Below are 19,236 nucleotides of genomic sequence, written 5' to 3'. Positions count from 1 at the left end.
ACTGCTTCTACAAACATTAATGAAAGAATGGGCCGCTCTCAGGAGCTCAGTGAATTCCAGCATGGTACTATGATAGGATGCCACCTGTGCAACAAGTCCAGTCGTGAAATTTCCTCACTACTAAATATTCCACAGTCAACTGTCAGTGGTATTATAACAAAGTGGAAGCGATTGGGAATGACAGCAACTCAGCCACGAAGTGGTAGGCCACGTAAAATGACAGAGCGTGGTCAGCGGATGCTGAGGCACATAGTGCGCAGAGGTCGGCAACTTTCAATCGCTACAGACCTCCAAAGTTCATGTGGCCTTCAGATTAGCTCAAGAACAGTGCATAGAGAGCTTCATGGAATGGGTTTCCATGGCCGAGCAGCTGCATCCAAGCCATACATCACCAAGTGCAATGCAAAGCGTCGGATGCAGTGGTGTAAAGCACGCCGCCACTGGACTCTAGAGCAGTGGAGACGCGTTCTCTGGAGTGACGAATCACGCTTCTTCATCTGGCAATCTGATGGACGAGTCTGGGTTTGGCGGTTGCCAGGAGAATGGTACTTGTCTGACTGCATTGTGCCAACTGTGAAGTTTGGTGGAGGGGGGATTATGGTGTGGGGTTGTTTTTCAGGAGCTGGGCTTGGCCCCTTAGTTCCAGTGAAAGGAACTCTGAATGCTTCAGCATACCAAGAGATTTTGGACAATTCCATGCTCCCAACTTTGTGGGAACAGTTTGGGGATGGCCCCTTCCTGTTCCAACATGACTGCGCACCAGTGCACAAAGCAAGGTCCATAAAGACATGGATGAGCGAGTTTGGTGTGGAAGAACTTGACTGGCCTGCACAGAGTCCTGACCTCAACCCGATAGAGCACATTTGGGATGAATTAGAGCGAAGACTGCGAGCCAGGCCTTCTCGTCCTACATCAGTGTCTGACCTCACAAATGCGCTTCTGGAAGAATGGTCAAAAATTCCCATAAACGCACTCCTAAATCTTGTGGAAAGCCTTCCCAGAAGAGTTGAAGCTGTTATAGCTGCAAAGGGTGGGCCGACGTCATATTAAACCCTATGGATTAAGAATGGGATGTCACTTAAGTTCATATGCGTCTAAAGGCAGATGAGCGAATACTTTTGGCAATATAGTGTATGTGTATGTGTGTATTCATTCGAGTGTGTATTCATTTGGATGTGTTCGATGGTCTGATACTGTTGATTTTCTTCTACTGATTTTTTAAACTTCCTTTCACAGCTGCATGAGTGCCCTGAAAGCTGTTAGGGGAAGATTTGATTTGCAAATGTTTTTGTGGCACAGGGAGCTAGGGAGAGGGAAGAGAGAGAAATATTTGTATATCTATCTATCTATCTATCTATATATATATATATATATATATATATATATATATATATATATATATATATATATATATATATATAATTGTACGTATGTGCATTTGCTTGCATGAGAAGAGACTTGGTATTTCACATGTTGATTGTTTTCATGGCTTGTACTTCAGGAACAGTTTTCACTTCCTGCTTGATTTGGGGGTTACCAGTGAGTCATAAGATTTCACCATAGTAAAAAACAGAATCCATCCTGTTACTGTCATCAGATCAGACCATGTGGCAACCAGACATGCTTCTGGGTGACTTTTTTACATTGCACATCATGTTGTGGGCTAGCGTCGCAGGTCAGTTTCTTCAAAGATCTTTTTTTTTTTAATGTAAATTTGGAGGTGCTGAGATAATTGGACACATTTTGCTGCATGTTTTACTGATTTTTTTAATGATTTGTCAACAACATGAGTGCCAGCCTACTGCGTCCCTTTAAGCTTGAGTGTGTAACATTTTCAAAGTTAAAATACTTTCTTTGCTCCCAGCTTAATATGCAGAAAAACCCCAAAATTCTCTCATCATTTACTCACCCTTATGTTGTTTCAAACTTGTATCACTTTCTTTCTTCCATGAAACACAAAAATATTTTATGGAGATATAATGTCTGTTTATCCATACAATGCAAGTGAATGGTGACCACATTTTCGAGCTCCAAAAAGGTAATAAAGGCAGCATAAAGGTAATCCATAAAACTCCAGTGGTTTAATCCATGTCTTCTGAAGCAATTCAATCGGTTTTGGGTAAGAACAGACCAAAATATAACTAATTTTTCACTGTACATCTTTCCATTGCAGTCTCTAGGCACAATTATGATTTCAAGCTCGATTACAGTTCCTAGTGCTTGACGCATATATGGTGCTACAAAGTGTAATCGAGCTTGAAATCATGATTGCAATGAAGACTGCAGATGTCAAGATTTATTGTGAAAAAGTAGTTATACTTTGGTCTGTTTTTACCCAAAATCGATTAGATCACTCCAGAAGACATTAATTAAAATACTGGAGTCTTATGGATTACCTTTATGCTGCCTTTAAGTCCTTTTGGGAGCTCGAAAATTTGGTCACCATTTACTTGAATTGTATGAACAAACATACATAATATCTCCATTAAAATATCTGTACCACAGAAGAAAGTCATACGAGTTTGAAACAGCATAAGTGTGAGTAAATAATGAGAAAACACTGTCTCTATGTTTGTTTAAGCGTTCTGTCAAGCCTGACACAGCAGCATTGGCATGACACATTCAACCAATGGCATAAGTTTGGGACGATACTATAAGTGTTTGATCAATGGCATATAGGAGGAGTGTTCGGGAAAACTGTTTGAAAACAATGTTTATTTTTGCAATTCCATTTGCAAAAAATTCCGGTGCAGAAATTTCACACTTCATCTTCAACGTCTAGCTGACCTAAGACAATAGAAATATTCAAAAGCAAATGCAAAACCAACTATTACGATTAGACACGCTGGGCTCTTTTGTGCATGCACTGGCAATGCAAATGGACACACTCGCCTGATAAGAAACAGCTTTCATTTCAACTGTTCAGATACTTGTGATACCACAAAAAAATATCTAAAATATTTCATTCTTTCTAGATTCTTCATTATTTAAAATGAAGTTAAGGTAGAGCTCATAATTTAAACATCAACTTCTGTGGGAACTTATGCTCTCATATCTGCTCTATATTTGATGTTATGTGACTCAAAAATAGGGTGAAGTAGTCAGTATTAAGTGTGGAGCTGCGCTGTGAAGTTTTTTGCTTTTGATGGCTGTCTAATCAGAGTGACATAAAAAAATCAAACATGCATACACGCTGTAAATACATTTACATATACAAACTGTATTCATTCTGTATATTTGCTTTTATTCATATGTAAATGCAGTTCATTACAGTGTTCTTTATCTCCTTCCCCATTCATGTTCCTCGTTCAAGGGCATTAATGTTGACTTTGTGACTGCTTTTAAGCTTCAGGTGAACTCTCACTTATGTAACATGAGACTGGGTTTTGTTGATGTACTGTTAATGATAAATAGACTAAGCAAACATACACATGCTTCATGCAACACACTGTCTCCGCTGTTCTGATCTGTGCACTTTTATTCCATGTCTAGTGGAACTCTGGTAAATGCAAATCAAACGTGTACTTGAAAGTGTTCTATCTAACCACACCTTTCTTTCTCTCTGTTCATCTCTCTCTCTCTCTCTCTCTCTAGGAAGTGAGAGGCTTACACTCATCCACCGGGAAAGTTGCAGACAAATATAGTGGTGTATGGGGAAAAATGTCAAATCAGGATTCAAACTTTGGTGACTGTGAGTAACATTTGGCTTTTCTTAGTTATGAGTTTAGTATGGCTTTAGAACCTTACTGTTAAAATAACTTTCACTCATCTCTGTAGAATCTGATTTAAAACTATTTCTTTTAAAATTGAACACCACAATTTGTGATTTCACCCTAAAGATGTTTATGTTTGGATAAAAGGCTGATTTAAGAAATGTAACTCTGAAAAGGGCCATTGAAACTGATCCATGCAGCGTTCTGTCATTTATATCAAAAGGAGCCAAGCTGCACACTTTCTTTATTTCTGGTTGTTTGCATCAGATTCTTGTGTCTGTGTATAATGGTGACATGATTGAAGACACATTGCAGTCTAGCATGATGACAACTGTGACGACAGACTTTAGCTTTAGTGTGCATGCATGTGTGTACATATGTGTATGTGGGTGTGTACATGTGTTTGGATTTCTTCTGGTATTTTGTTGTTATGACACCTTTTTCCATTACTTTGAGTTTAGTCAGATACAGTCTTAATCTGATAGTATATTCCAAATTTATTTGACAATAAATAACATTGTGTGTGCCTGTTTGTGAAAGTTTGTAGTGACAATAGTATGTTAGTGGGAGGCCTGTGTAATTTAATAGGTTTGTTTGACAGGTGAGCTGATTTGTGTATGGTAAATGTCTGTGTGTGTCTCTCTGGTTATCCTTCTTTCATTCTTTAAAATCGGCCTGTCATCTCGTTTTTTAAAAAGACAACCTTGTTTATGAACAGTCCACACATTTACATATACATGCACACATAATATCCTCCTACACTGGGTTGGGGAGAGTGGGGTAAGCTGAGCCGATTTTAACACACATACGTTGTCTTTAATACAAGGAAAAATTAAACATTGGTAAAATGTATAGTGCTACCTTTATTTTAAGGTGTCAGCTATCACTTAATATTATAAAAAATGAGTCTGTGACAGTAAGCCACAAACATATGGCCTTTTAAAAAATGTTATTCATTGGTTGAACTTGCCCCAGGTTAGGGGTAATTTGCTTCTGGTCAGTGGGTAAGATGAGCTACCTGCAAGTTTATGATTTGATGTTCCCTCAAGTGTTTGTGCATTCTAAGTTATTAGAAATGGATGGATGGATGGTCTATTTATGTCTTCAATACTTTAACTGAATCTATAAATGTAAATAAACTCTGAATCTGAGCAATTATAGCTGTTATAAAATCAGAATCAACATCAACATCAAATAAAAAGTAGCTGTAAATAATACAGAAGATTTTATAACACAACAAACATGCTGCTAGAATACATTTTAAATAATTGTCTTGCCCATATGTTACATACCATTTTATTGTCTACCGACATGGTAGATTTTGATGTAATAGCCATTTTAAGTTTTGGAGACATTTCAAGTGATTTCTTCATGTCCAGTATTTTCAGACCTTTTTTTTTTTTTTTTTTTTTATCAAAAACCACTTCATATTAGCTACACGTTCAACAACACTTGCCTTCTGAGACAGCAAACACAGGTATTGGGCATCTACAGTGTCTGCAGTTTAGTGAGGCACTAAACCCATGACTAGCTTGGCCTTAAATAGAATATTATGAAATTTAAGTAAGCGATAATGTATGGTCAGCAAGTCATGATCACAAAATAAATCCAGACAGCATGATCAGGACCCTGATGCAAGGCATCATTGCACTTATTACACACGCTACTAACCAAATAAATGATTTGGTATGAAATATTGATTTGAGTTGGATTTATTGGTCCTACTTTATATTAAGCGTCTTTAACAACTGTGTAATAAGATAAAAATACATACAATATAATCAGGGTTGGGAGGGTTACTTTTGAAATGTATTCCACTACAGATTACAGAATACATGCTGTAAAATGTAATTTGTAACGTATTCCGTTAGATTGCTCAAGGTCAGTAACGTATTCTAAATACTTTGGATTACTTCTTCAGCACTGGTAGATTTTTTTACTTGTTTTGACTATAAAAACTCTGCCAGTACAGTAAGACAAACTACAAATTTTAAAAATACATTCTCTGAAAAACCTAAATATCTTATGCAGTGTTGTTTCTAAAACAAGATAAATCTAATAGATCTTTTTTAGATATTTTTACAGAAAAACTATAATTATAATTTTTTTTTATCAAGAATAAGATTTTTGCCCTAATATCAAAGGTCTTACTAGAAAAAAAGAAATTATGATCCAACGTGAATTTTCTTGATAAAAAAATATGATCGTGCCTGGTAACATGTGCATGTAAAATGGCTAGAAATAGCATTTTAGCTTAGTGTAAAGCTGACAATTTACACAAGGTTTATTTCTATTTCTTCTGCTCCAAACTTACTTCAAACTTACTTCTCTGTCTGCTCGTATGAATGTAACACATCATAAGAAAGTGTTTCACCACTGTTCAAATGCTCTTTGGATCGCATCATTTATATGTATAAATGTTTTCCATCTGCAAGGACTAAATATTAAATGAAACAAATGACAATAAAATGCAAAGTAATCTCTTCAGTAATCAAAATACTTTTTGAATGTAACTGTATTCTAATTACCAATGATTTAAATTGTAACTGTAGTGGAATACAGTTACTTATATTTTGTATTTTAAATACTTAATCCCATTACATGTGTTCTGTTACTCTCCAACCCTGAATATAATGTAGCTATTGTATTGTTGTTCTGCAAAATTCTCACAAATTCACATTTGCTGCTACTGAGGTTGAGGTACGGATTGGTTTAAAAGTAGGATAGGGGTTAGGGTTTAGGGTAAGTTTTGGGTTAGGTTTAGGGTTAGGGGCTGTGTAGTTACAAATGTTTTTTAAATGCTTGTACTTTAAATGTAAGTACGATGCAACAACACGTATGTAATAAGTGCATTGTATCGAATACTTAAGTACATAGTAATTAAAGACACCTAATATAAAGCAGGTCAAATTTATTTTATTAAGTCAGAAAAAGTAATAGTAATACAAGAGACAATGTACAACTAGCACAGCTATGTACAGTAGGAAATCAGTTGCCTGGAACAAGGGTCAGTTTATACAGTTTAGGGGTCATTTTATACAAAAATATCTTTCTGTAAGGGTTTTATTATAACCAGTTTTAATAAGCCAAAAAGCTAGCTGTTTTGCCATCTTCTGTAGGCTACTTTAAATCAAATAAAAAGTGTTTGTAGATGTTTTCATTTTTCATGCTATAAGAAATGTTCCGGGTTCAATACAAGTTAAGCTCAATCGACAGCATTTATGGCATTATGTTGATTACCACAAAAAATGTATTTTGACTCATTCCTCATTTTCTTAAAAAAAAATAAAAAAAAGAAGCAAAAATCGAGGTTACAGTGATGCACGTACAATGGAAGTGAATGGGGGCCAATTTTTTTACGTTAAAATACTCACTTTTTCAAAAGTATAACCACAAGACATAAAGGATATGCATGTTAACATGATTTCAGTGTGATAAAATCACATACAAACCTTTTCTGTGTAAAGTTATAGACAATTTTACAGCTTCCTTATCATGCCAATATAATGTCAACAAACCCTAAAACCCTAAAAAGACTGTAAAAACGACAATTTGAATGACTTTACTGCTCAAATAATACACACGTTTTAACAGAAGAATGAATGCAAGTGCTTTTACAAAATTATAAGTTTCAAATTTCTGTTTAAACCCTCAAAAAATTGGCCTCATTCACTTCCATTGTAAGTGCCTCACTGTAACCTCGATTTTTGCTATTTTTAAAGAAAAGGAGGGACGAGTCTAAATTAATTTTTGTGGTAATCAACATTATGCCACAAATGCTGTCAATTTAGCTTAACTTGTTCTGAACCCGGAACATTCCTAATATTAAAATTATTGCTTGTTTCCCAGCTTAAGCAGAGTCAGCTAATAAGTAAGCCATAAGTAAGTTATTTGTTGATTTCATCTAAAAGTGTAACTCTGGGGCCTTGTGGCAATATCAAAACACTCCTGTTTGTTTAACCTCCAAAGAGGCTGAGAGCATGACTACTGTGTGCATTTTCTATTTTCCTTTTGATTTGTAACTAGTAGCACCTAATAAAGCAACGGGGTGGCTGTGGCTCAGATGGTAGAGCGGGTTGTCCACTAAGCACAGGGTTAGCATTTCGATTCCCAGCCCACATGACTCCACATGCTAAAGTGTCCTTGGGCAAGACACTGAACCCCATGTTGCTCCCTATGGCAGGCTAGCGCCTTGCGTGGCAGCTCTGCTGTCATTGGTGTGTGAGTGTGTGTGTGAATGGGTGAATGAGACACAGTGTGAAGTGCTTTGGAACCGTTAAGTTTAAAAAAGGCACTATATAAGTGTAGACCATTTACCATAAACATGCAAATAATAATAATTTCTAGAAAAGAGTTTTCCAAAAAATGTATGTCAATATATGTGGACAGCGGGACTAAGTTGTGGATCTTTAAATAATACCAAGCTATACTCCCCCTAAATATATATATATATATATATATATATTTTAATCAAATTGTTTATGTTTCCAGTAGTGTTTGTTATTCATGTTTTTGAGACATTACAGACATTACATCAGAAATTGGCATAAATATTTCTGATTCAAAGGCCAGCATCATCCAGTCACTGCCAAACATGTTAAAATAAAATTATACATTATAAATTCTGAACCTATGTAGTGATTATCAATGTCCCATGTCTGCTAAAGTGTTTTGAGTGGTCCAAACATAATCTGCAGCCTGAAACTGAACTTTTGGTCGGATTTTAGGAATGAATGCACTTAGCTGCATAGAAATGTTATAGGATGTTCCCTTGCACCCTATTTAGTGAATGACTTAACCTCCAGTGTGCTGTCTGTCAGCACTGATCTCAGAACAGTTTGAAATGCACCTTATTCTCATCGTAACTCCATATAAAGCCTCTGAAAGCAAAATTTTTCAGCTTTTGGATGAAACCATTGATTCTTAATGTGATAATGCACAGTAAATATAAGATTTCTAAGGAAAAAATGGGCTAAAGTGCACATTAGTGTACATTATGTTTAGCGGTGTGGCGTTTCACAATATATCGCTCAAATCTTCAAAAAATGGCATATCGGATGAAACTAGAGACTCTAATCTTTTGACTCAAACAGGTTTCAATTTAAAAACTTAATTAGGTTTCTTACAAGATGTTTATTTGTTTTATTTTTTTTTTTTTTTGCTGTTTCTCCCAGACAAACTTCACTGTGTTCGACACCATAATATTTTGTTGCATGACTCCGTACGTCGAAAGTTTAACCCCTTATTGACAGTACAGAGTCTTCTGAACTGAGATCAGTCGGTTTAAATGAATTTAAATTATGCGTTGCGTATAGCGAAGCCAAAATACAACGTCCATGCATGTGTACGTGGGTTCACACAAGGTTAAGCAACCCATGCAGTCCAACAGCAACATTGGTTCAACCGATAGTTTGAGTTTTGGGTGGGACTATGTTTGTTCAACCAATGAAAGTCAGGGGGAGTTTTCTGGAATCTATTTGAAAACAATTATTATTTTTGCAATTCCATTTGGTGCCGCTAGTGGCACAGTAAAAATACACACTTCAGCCTTAATTATATACATTTAAAAAATATATTTTAGTGCTTTTCATTAAGGCCAAGGGTGAATGACCCTGAAATCTCTCAAAATCTCACCCTCAGACACCAGAGTGCCTTTCCTCCTCAGTATGTCAGTCTCTCTTTTTGCTTGTATGTCTGTCTCCCAGTGACTTCAGGTTAAGGGCATGTTGAGTAGCTTATCTAAAAAAAGGCCCAACAGACTGGAAATCTTTTAAAGAGGAGGAGGGTAATTGTAGGGGGCTCTGAAATACAAGCAGCTGTCCCAGCCCTCCATCACTCTGAAGTGAACCGGACAGTAGACTGGAGCTGGTCTCCAAACATACACACACACACGGACGCTGGGTGTCTTGGGATCTCCAGGTGGGATCTGTATTGTCCAGGTGACACTATAGTAACATTGTGTGAATATAAAGGAAACGTCAGACCTCTGTAGGTGAGTGCTGTTCAACTCAAGTGGTTTCTGCTGTAGACCTGTCATTCTACTGTACATCATTAAAGTAATTATTGGGACTCAATAAATAATTTTTGACAGTGGTCACATTGAAGTGTTGATTTTTTAATTACTTTTTTTTTTTTAAACAGTCAGTTTGGTTCAAATCAAATGAAGATCGAAATGATAATGATAACAAATATTCAGGTTTAACAGGCAGAAAGCCAGTGGCCACATGTTTGAGAGCGCTCATGAAAAATGCATGAAGAGGAGACGTGGCATATTGTTGCCTCACGAGTTGGAGAAATTGAACGTTGATGAGAATTATTTATATGAACAGAAAGAGTTATTTTGCTATCTTCAAACCAAACATTATTCGATTTTTCGATACCTGTTATACTTGTTGACTGGCTAACTCTAACTTACTGTTAAGACTAGAATTTATCTAAATTTTGGATTTCAGCAATTCAGGTCTGACTAGCTTATTTTTTCATTTCATTTTCTCAACACTTTGGTTAAAAATCGGGTAGGGAAGTAGGATTACGGAATTAACAGTTAGAGAAAAATTATAGTGAAGAAGAGAATGAAAAAAGAATATGAGACTTTGTGAACTGTGTATTTTTTTTTTTTCTATTTTCTCTCCAATGCATTTTGTGGTTATTGTAAGGTAGTCAGAGTCATATATGTCGGATCACTCCATGAGTGTGCTCAGAATAGAGTCCCAAAGACCAGCTCTCTGAATTGAGCCTGTAAAATACTGCTGCATTCCATAGGCTAGAGTCTAGAATATTATGAGCTTACCGACATAACACACTTACACTCACACACACTCACACCCGCAAGCACAGTCATACATGTAACATACAGTATGTCTACAACACTTGAACAGAATACTAATACTGACAAAGTGAACTCCTTTTTATAAAGAAAAAAAAAACTAAAAAGGGAGTCATTCTACACTTATACCTTCTGCTTCTCTTAGCTATAATTGTTTTCTCTTTGCGAAGCACATAACTGTGACAGCTAAAGTAATTCAAGATGTAGAAATCTTAAAATAAATGACAGAACAAGTCAGATAAGATTGTCATGGCTTTACATTTTAGGAAGTCCCCTTTCCTGAGAGGTCTCTCTCTCTCTCTCTCTCTCTCTCTCTCTCTCTCTCTCTCTCTCTCTCTCTCTCTCTCTCTCTCTCTCTCTCTCTGAAATATGAAACTAATGGGCCTTGGTTTAAAATAAGTCTTCTTTAAGTGCCCTCAGTACTGTGGTTACTTCACATCGTGGTAATGCAAAGGATTCTAGAATGCTGCCTGCCTCTGCAGTTCTAGATTCTTGGAGGTATTTCTGGAATGTTGATCCATAGCTTGTCCATCTTTCTGTCATGATAAATGACTGTGTAATGCCTCTGTCTCCACATCCCACTGTCTGTGTGTTTAAAAAGTGTCAGATACCCTCAGGTGTAGTTTCTGTTCAGCAGCTACTAAAACGTGCTTATTCTGGATATGAACTACCTCTCCCTCTGCCGGGCTAACTTTACACTGGCATGCTCTGAATTACTGCTTGCTAAAATTAATGGTTCAGGGAACATATCTTTGTCACATGGTGATACGGTCATGCTTTACTGATGCAAGAAAAGCAATGTGGGTGTATGACACAGTACAATGATCTGGTCTGAGATCATCAGCAAAAAGCTTTTCAGGGCATCCTCCTTACTGGCTCTTACCTTTAGAATTGATGTGTATAATATTCAGTCGTTCAAAGAGAAGTCTGCATGATTCTGTGTCTTTTTGTACATTATATATATATATATATATATATATATATATATATATATATATATATATATATACTACTGGTCAAAAGTTTTGAAACACACTCATTCTTTATTATAATTTTTTTCTTCATATTGTAGAATAATAGTAAAGTCATCAAAACTGTGGAATGTCATAAATGGAACAATGGGAATTATGTTGTGACTAAACAAAATCCAAAAAAAAAAACTGTGTTATATTTTAGCATCTTCAGAGTAGTCACCCTTTGCCTAGAATTTGCAGACATGTACTCTTGACATTTTTTCAATCAACTTCTTGAGGTATCACCCTGGGATGCTTTTTAAACAGTATTGAAGGAGTTCTCATCTATGTTGGGCAGTTATTGGCTGCTTTACTTTGTTAGTTGGTTCAAGTCATCAATTTCAAAAACAATTGTTTTTTTTGTTTTTTTCAATTAAATTTTAGTTTTATAATGAAATAAATGAACATGGTGGTATTTTTGTCTACAAATCTAATTTCAAACATTTATGCATACACCTTCAGATCAAAAGATTTTTAAGCTCATGAGAAACATTTCAGTCAAGTGTTTCAAAACTTTTGACCGGTAGTGTATATATATATATACACACTAATGCGCAAAAGTCTTTGGCACATAAGGTGTTTTACAAAAACTTTGGTCTTAAGATGGTTATTTATTTATTCGGCTTTAGTGTGTCAATAGGAAATAGAATTTTTAGACTACCAAACATTCCTTTTGCAAATAGAATTGAATAGAACAGAATAACAGGGAGCCCTGCAACAGATGGCATGGCCCTCACAGTGCCCCCCACTGAACATTGAGTCAGTCTGGGATTACTTGAAGAGACAGACGCAATTGAGACAGCCTAAATAGATAGAAGAACTGTGCCTGGAAGCTTGGAACATCCTATCTGCCAACAACCAAGAAAAACTGGACACAGGTGCACCTAGGAAAATGTGTGTTGTTTTGAAGGCAAAGGTGGCGACACCAAATATTGATTTAGCTTTTTTATGTTTACTGGACTTAGTATGACGTTAACTGATAAATAAAAACTATTTATGCCATTATTTTTGAAGACATTCTCACTATGCAACATTTTTTACAAGTGCCTAAAACTTATGCACAGTACTGTATATACACTCTTACAACTTTTATTAACCTATTTTAATGTAAATCTCTTAATAAATGTTTGGCATAGGATTTTATGCTAAAAAACACAAATTTTCAAGATCATTATAAAGACATATTTTGTCAGACTATTATTGCTCATCAGTAACTCAAGCTATACATTTTATCCAAAATATGATTAAATCCAATGGATTTAAAGGAATGTTGTGGGTTCAATACATGTTAGTACAAGTTAAAGTAAAAAAAAAAAAAAAAAAACACTGTTTCAGTAAGGCAGTGTAAAGTTATATCCAATACCGGGATTACAGGGTTTATTGCCAGCTGGCGCTATGTCATCATGACAACGAAGTTGTATTATTAGATATAACTTTACACAAAAAAAAGGTTAGTAAGCGATTTTATCGTTCTTAAATCATGGTAACATGTATAATGTTTATACTGTGGCCATACTTTTGAAACAGTGTGTATTTCAGTGTTTATGGACTGACCCCATTCACTTCCATTGTAAGTGCCTTACTTTACTATTTATTTATTTATTTATTGATTGATTGATTGATTTATTTGTGGTAATCAACAAGATGTCCCAAATTCTGTTGATTGAGTTTAACATGATTGAACTCAGAACATTCCTTTAATCATACTGATTCAGAGAACAAATAAAAACTAAGTTATATGTATATGACGTATGTTTAACAACCATTACCAGAGCTGACAGTTGGGATAGTTTGGGTGATCCAGCTTTGAAAACATACAGGGATTGATCTATCATCTCCTGTCTTCATCTCCTGTTATTTAGATCTATCTCCTGTCTTCATCTCCTGATCCAGATCCATCTATAGTCAGAGAGAGAGAGACTCCGCATTAGCTGTCACAGTACATCCCTGTTGTCAGTTCGACTTTGTCTGGCTAAATTTACACCTGAAATTTCAAAAGATGATGTGATCTCTAATCTAACATTAGTTTCCAGGGAGGGGACCCACTGTGACACCCATTTATCTCAGTCCAGGGAAGAAATGCATTTATTTATGTCACTGTTTCAGGTTTAGATATAAGGGAGATCGGGGCTAGTTGTCACATGGGGAAGTTGTCACAAGGGCTGTATCTCACTAACTATAAGGTTTCAAGCACCTAGTTCGTAACAGAATAATTTGTGAATTCTATCCACCGAACTAAAATTACATACAATTAAAATGATCTTTTAACAGCAACATTGGGGCATGTTGTCACAAAAGGTCAACATGCAGGCTATTAAATGCACTGTATCTTTTTTCCTGTGCAATAATGGTGGAATTTTTTTATAACCCAAATTAGGTATGTGATGATAAAGAAGTTATTTTTCCAAAAATATAACTATTTATGAGTACTAGATTAAAAAGTGTGACAACTAGCCCCAGTCCTGCTAACTTAGCAAACTGTATGTGTATGTGTGTTTCAGCTGCGGGCAGCACAGGTGTTCCACCATCAGGAGACACATACACTGACGGTGAGACTGTACCTCTCAAGCAGAGACTGGCCCTTTACCAAGCTGCCATTACCAAGGAGGAGAGAACCCTGTCTGTGGTACGCAACAATGACACATGCACAAATACACTTAGACATGCATGAACTTATGCTACTTCACAGACATGCATCATATTACTGGCTGTGAGGGATAACTAGGCAGAGATTTTGTATTTCGTTTAATATTTACCAGTGTATTTACCACTAATGTAAGCGCACAGTGCCTAATGGCTGTGTAGATACATAAAATACACATTAAGATCAATTGGCATTTTATTGTTCTTATGTGGGAAATTGGAATGTATTAAATAAAACAGTGAGGAAGCTGGTACTGGATGAGTCTTTGATTATTAATGGATTAGGTGTTTTTTTTTTGTTTTTTGTTTTTTTTTAGGAGGTTTAAACCTTTACAGACCCAGTCTCCCCTAGACTCTCAGTCAACACAGGATCCCCAATTTAAAAATGCTAGATTGTCTGTATAACACTTTCTAATAACTTTCCTTCAAATGTTAACCAACGTTAGTACAGTACCCAATCAGATTATAGTTTAATGGTCATTCAAGTAGTTCGAAATGTCATGAAAAAATTAAAATATATATTTAATATTTTAAGATAATATTTCAAATTTAAGTCTCTAGTTTTATATAGCCTGAATTATAGAGCTGTTCAGCCATGACGTTAATTTATAGATGAACCCGGAATGCTATTTCACCATGGGTTCCTTCTGGAATTTCCTATGGGTCTTTAAAATGGGGTTTTCAAATTTATGAGTTAAATAAGGTTTGTGGGCAGAGGTGGAAAGTAACGAATTACAACTACTCTTGTTACAGAACTGAGTAAATCCTTTTTTTTCTTTTTCTTTTTTTTACTTTTTTAAATATAATAACTATAAGTAATTTATAGTACTTTTACTTAAGTTGATTGAAAATGAAGTAATCAACTTTGCTACATTTATTTTTCACCACAATTACACACACACACACACACACATATTACAACATGCCTGAATGTTCAGCAAGGTGTAAGCACTAAATGTGCGTCCAAACTGAAACACACATCTTCGTAGCATGACTATTTTGACACAAGAGAATTACCCTACAAAGCCTAGCTTGGAAAAAAAATTAGGCAAAAACAAGACTTCACCCCATAAACCAGCCCAAAACTATGGCCAGACAAAAGTGTCTTTAAAGATAGTAAATCAGTGTTCAAGAAGAACCACCACTCAAAACTGCCTCATGTCAATAAGCAAAATGCAACAGAAACAAAGCATGCTATGGGAAACAATGTAGCAATGCATGCCAACGGCAGAACCAAAGCATCCCACAAAAAGCAAAGTAGCAGTGTATGCCAACAGCAGAACCTAAGCATGCTACGAAAAGCAAAGTAGCAATGCATGCCAACAGCATAACCAAAGCATGCTGTAAAAAGCAAAATAGTAATGCATGCCAAAGCCAGAAACGAAAGCATGCTACAAACAACGAAGTAGCAATGCTGGACAATGGCAGAAACAAAGTATGCTACAGAAAACATCAATCCTGGACAAGCCCTCAATTATGTTGTGAACCAAGTTGTGACTAACATAAGCCGTCTAAAGTAGAAAACAAAAGTCATAATGGGCAGGTTAAATAAAGCAGCAGTAAATAAAACTGGGGGATTGCAGGGCGCAAGACGTGATGCAAGCCGTGCGAGCGCGAGGCGATCGTCTGTGTTCCCTGACTGCTATCGGGTCCTTGAATAACTTACACAGTGTGAGGAAGGACAGCCAATGGAGTTTCTGATGCCCCCCTAGGGTAAGATAGTGCCCCCCTAGGGAGTTGGTGCCCTACACAGACTGCATAATATGCGTATAGGGAGCGGCGGTACTGCTTTCTACTGTTGTCTTTTTAACTAAACAAACAAGAAAACTCACCATCCTTTTAAAAATAAAAAAGAACTCAAAACAACAGCTAACAAACACCAAATACATCTTTCTTGGGGCAGCAGCCAAGTGCAACCAACACCTCTTAAATAGGTAGGATTTCAGGTATAGCTGGCTAGAGTCTCCGCCCCATCTAACTGGCAGCCTCATAGAGGAAAAACAAAAGCAACAGAGCAGGGGCACGTAACACCATTCAAAGTTTTAGAACACTAAGAAATTCTGTTATTTTGTTTTTGAAAGAAATTGATGCTTCTGTTCACTAAGGATTAATTTAATTAATTAAAGCTATACAGTATAATTATATATATTAATATATACACTACCGGTCAAACGTTTTGAAACACTTGACTGAAATGTTTCTTATGATCTTAAAAATCTTTTGATCTGGAGGCGTATGCTTAAATGTTTCAAATTAGTTTTGTAGACAAAAATATAATTGTGCCACCATATTAATTTATTTAATTATAAAACTAAAATGAAATAAAAAAATAAAAATAAAAAAAAGGTTTTTGAAATTGATGACTTGAACCAAATAATAAAAAAAGCAGCCAATATGTGCCCAGCATATAGATGGGAACTCCTTCAATACTGTAAAAAGCATCCCAGGGTGATACCTCAAGAAGTTGGTTGAGAAAATGTCAAGAGTACATGTCTGCAAATTCTAGGCAAAGGGTGACTACTTTAAAGATGCTAAAATATAACACAGTTTTGATTTATTTGGGATTTTGTTTAGTCACAACATAATTCCAATAGTTCCATTTATGTTATTCCATAGTTTTGATGACTTTACTATTATTCTAAAATGTGAAAAAAAAATTATAATAAAGAATGAGTAAGAGTTTCAAAACTTTTGACCGGTAGTGTATATATAATTAATATATATTATATTATTACAACATAAGTGTGTTATATAATAATATAACACCCTTTTTTCAAGCAGTAATAATAGTTTCAACATTACTTATGTTTTTGACAGTATTTTTGATTGATTTAATGAATCCTTCGGTGAACAAAAGCAAAAATGCCTTTATTTTGTGTTCTAAAAGTTTTAAACTGTAGTATACAGTATATTCTGTATGCAGTATAATATAATTTTTATAATAATTTAATTTCATAGTCATTTGTAAAGTAATTACTTGAGTAGTTTTTCAGCAAATTACTTATTTACTCTTACTAGAGTCATATTATTTTTCAGTATTTCTATTTGTAAAGGACTACAAATACCACAAGCGTATGAGTGAACGTGCCTGATGAAACTGTTGAAGTTCTATAGCAACTTGTTAGATGTATTCTTTTTTCCAAATTCACATTCAGGGTATGACTGTGTGTCATTTATGTTGTAAAACAAAACGTCCAAGTATATTAAAGTAATGTTTCTCACAGACCTTATTTTACTCATACATTTTAAAAAATCCCCAGGGAACCCATTGCTAATTCTCTTCCAGGTTTTTGGACTACAACCTGAACAGCTCTATATAACTGGTTGTTGTCTGATGCTGTATTGTAAAATTAAATAAGGATTTATTAATAAATAATTACTTTTTACTATATAGTAAATGCTATTTATTCAAATACTGAATATGGATATAACTTGTCAAATGTTAATGTTAAAATATAAAAGCTTTGTTTTTAACCTTGTAATACCCCCTACAGGAGAACCAAATACATGTCCCAGATCTATTGCATGAGTATAACTTCATAGAAGTATGTATCAATGTGTCGTTATTATGTGTTATAAGGTCATGGACAGCTCTGAGTCTTGCTCCCTGCCAGGCGGACTGGCCAGTGTGAAAAAACAGTTTGAGAGCCAAGAGTTCAATTCCTCCTCTGCATCTCAAAGCACTGTTACAGAATACCACTACCAGCAGAGACAGGTAGACTAACACTTACATCATCTAAAACACACTCACTCATTTTTACATAAACACATTCACAAAAAAAGGTACCACCACTGCAATATTCAGTTGTAAGGGCAGGAACCAACAGACAGATTCTATTGTTTAATGTTCATATCACAAAGCACTGAGCAGCACTACACTGTGTATTAATTTCATGCTATCAGTAATGCCTTGAAAATTGTGTGTATGTGTGTTTAACAACAAGTTTTCTATGTCTTAATAGGAGGTGGTGAGCTCATCAGAGGTGACGTTGAAAAGCAGTGTTAAAGAAAGCAGTACAGCAAATGCTCAGGTACACACAAAAACAAAGAGAGAGAGAGAGAGAGAGAGAGAGAGAGAGAGAGAGAGAGAAAGAGAGAGAGAGACTCATGTTGGTTTTTCTTAGTGGAAACTTTCCATTGACTTCTATTGTTTCTAATTATATTTTTCTTTCCCATAACCCTACCCTAAACCAACTTTCACAGGCATTATTTATTATGTTTATTAAACTGTTTTCCTCATGGGGATCATTAGCTTGTTCCCACATTGCAGGCTATTTCTGGTTTCACATTCCTTTGACATATATTCATAGGCACACACACAAGATGGGATCCCATTTTTATAATAACCGCAGTATTAATGGAAATATAGATTGCATGACAACCTATATTTTGTGGTTATAGACATTCCTTTCCACTCAGTCTTAAATTATGAATGTTAAAGTGATTGTGTTCTACTTACTGATTTCATGTTAGGTTTCCCTGGACGAGAAAGTTCATCAGAGTGTGGCATCAAGTTTTGAGGATCATTATGATGAGAAAGGTAGTGTTTTCAATCATAAATGGTGCAAATGTGGGTTACTTTTTTCTTTCTTTTGATATAGGTCTTTTCTAATTATGTCTTCCCATTCTATTGAATCATATTTAACTCTAAACAGTGATGGTGGTTGGAGGAGAGAATTTGTCAAAGGTTTCTACTCAAGCTCTAAAACAGCAACATGAGAAAAGTATTGAAGAGGCCACTCCACCCAAACCCATCAAGGTAACAATAAAGTATACTAATAAAAATAGTAACATTTTTATATTCTGGGACATTTATTGACACAATTAAATACCTTTTGTGGTAAAAAACAACAACAAAAAAAACAAAACAAAACAAGAACAAACAAAAACAAACAAAAAACATTATTTAAAACATAAATCCATTACTATAATCTGAAAGTTTTCTCTCTTTGCTAACAACTTTGCAGGTTACAACATTCTGACTACAGTATTCTGTTTATGCATATTTCTTACTCTCTTATTTATATCTCATATTTTATAG

At 35.4% G+C, this 19,236-nt stretch overlaps 1 protein-coding gene across 1 annotated transcript in view; it reads left to right on the top strand.

Moving 5' to 3' along the window:
• The window catches only part of LOC127446489 (xin actin-binding repeat-containing protein 2-like), a 60,396-nt gene that overhangs the window by 23,633 nt on the left and 17,527 nt on the right, over positions 1-19,236 (top strand). Inside the window, exons 2-7 of the mRNA XM_051707455.1 lie at positions 3,595-3,691; positions 14,054-14,178; positions 17,776-17,910; positions 18,158-18,226; positions 18,669-18,735; positions 18,851-18,954. Coding sequence (XP_051563415.1) covers positions 3,595-3,691; positions 14,054-14,178; positions 17,776-17,910; positions 18,158-18,226; positions 18,669-18,735; positions 18,851-18,954 — 597 coding nt within the window. The remainder of the gene's footprint in view (positions 1-3,594; positions 3,692-14,053; positions 14,179-17,775; positions 17,911-18,157; positions 18,227-18,668; positions 18,736-18,850; positions 18,955-19,236) is intronic.

The sequence above is a fragment of the Myxocyprinus asiaticus genome, chromosome 9 (genome assembly GCF_019703515.2).
Source record: "Myxocyprinus asiaticus isolate MX2 ecotype Aquarium Trade chromosome 9, UBuf_Myxa_2, whole genome shotgun sequence".
Classification (NCBI taxonomy): domain Eukaryota; kingdom Metazoa; phylum Chordata; class Actinopteri; order Cypriniformes; family Catostomidae; genus Myxocyprinus; species Myxocyprinus asiaticus.
The sequence above is the reverse complement of the archived record's forward strand: the minus strand, read 5'-3'. Positions and strand labels throughout refer to the sequence as shown.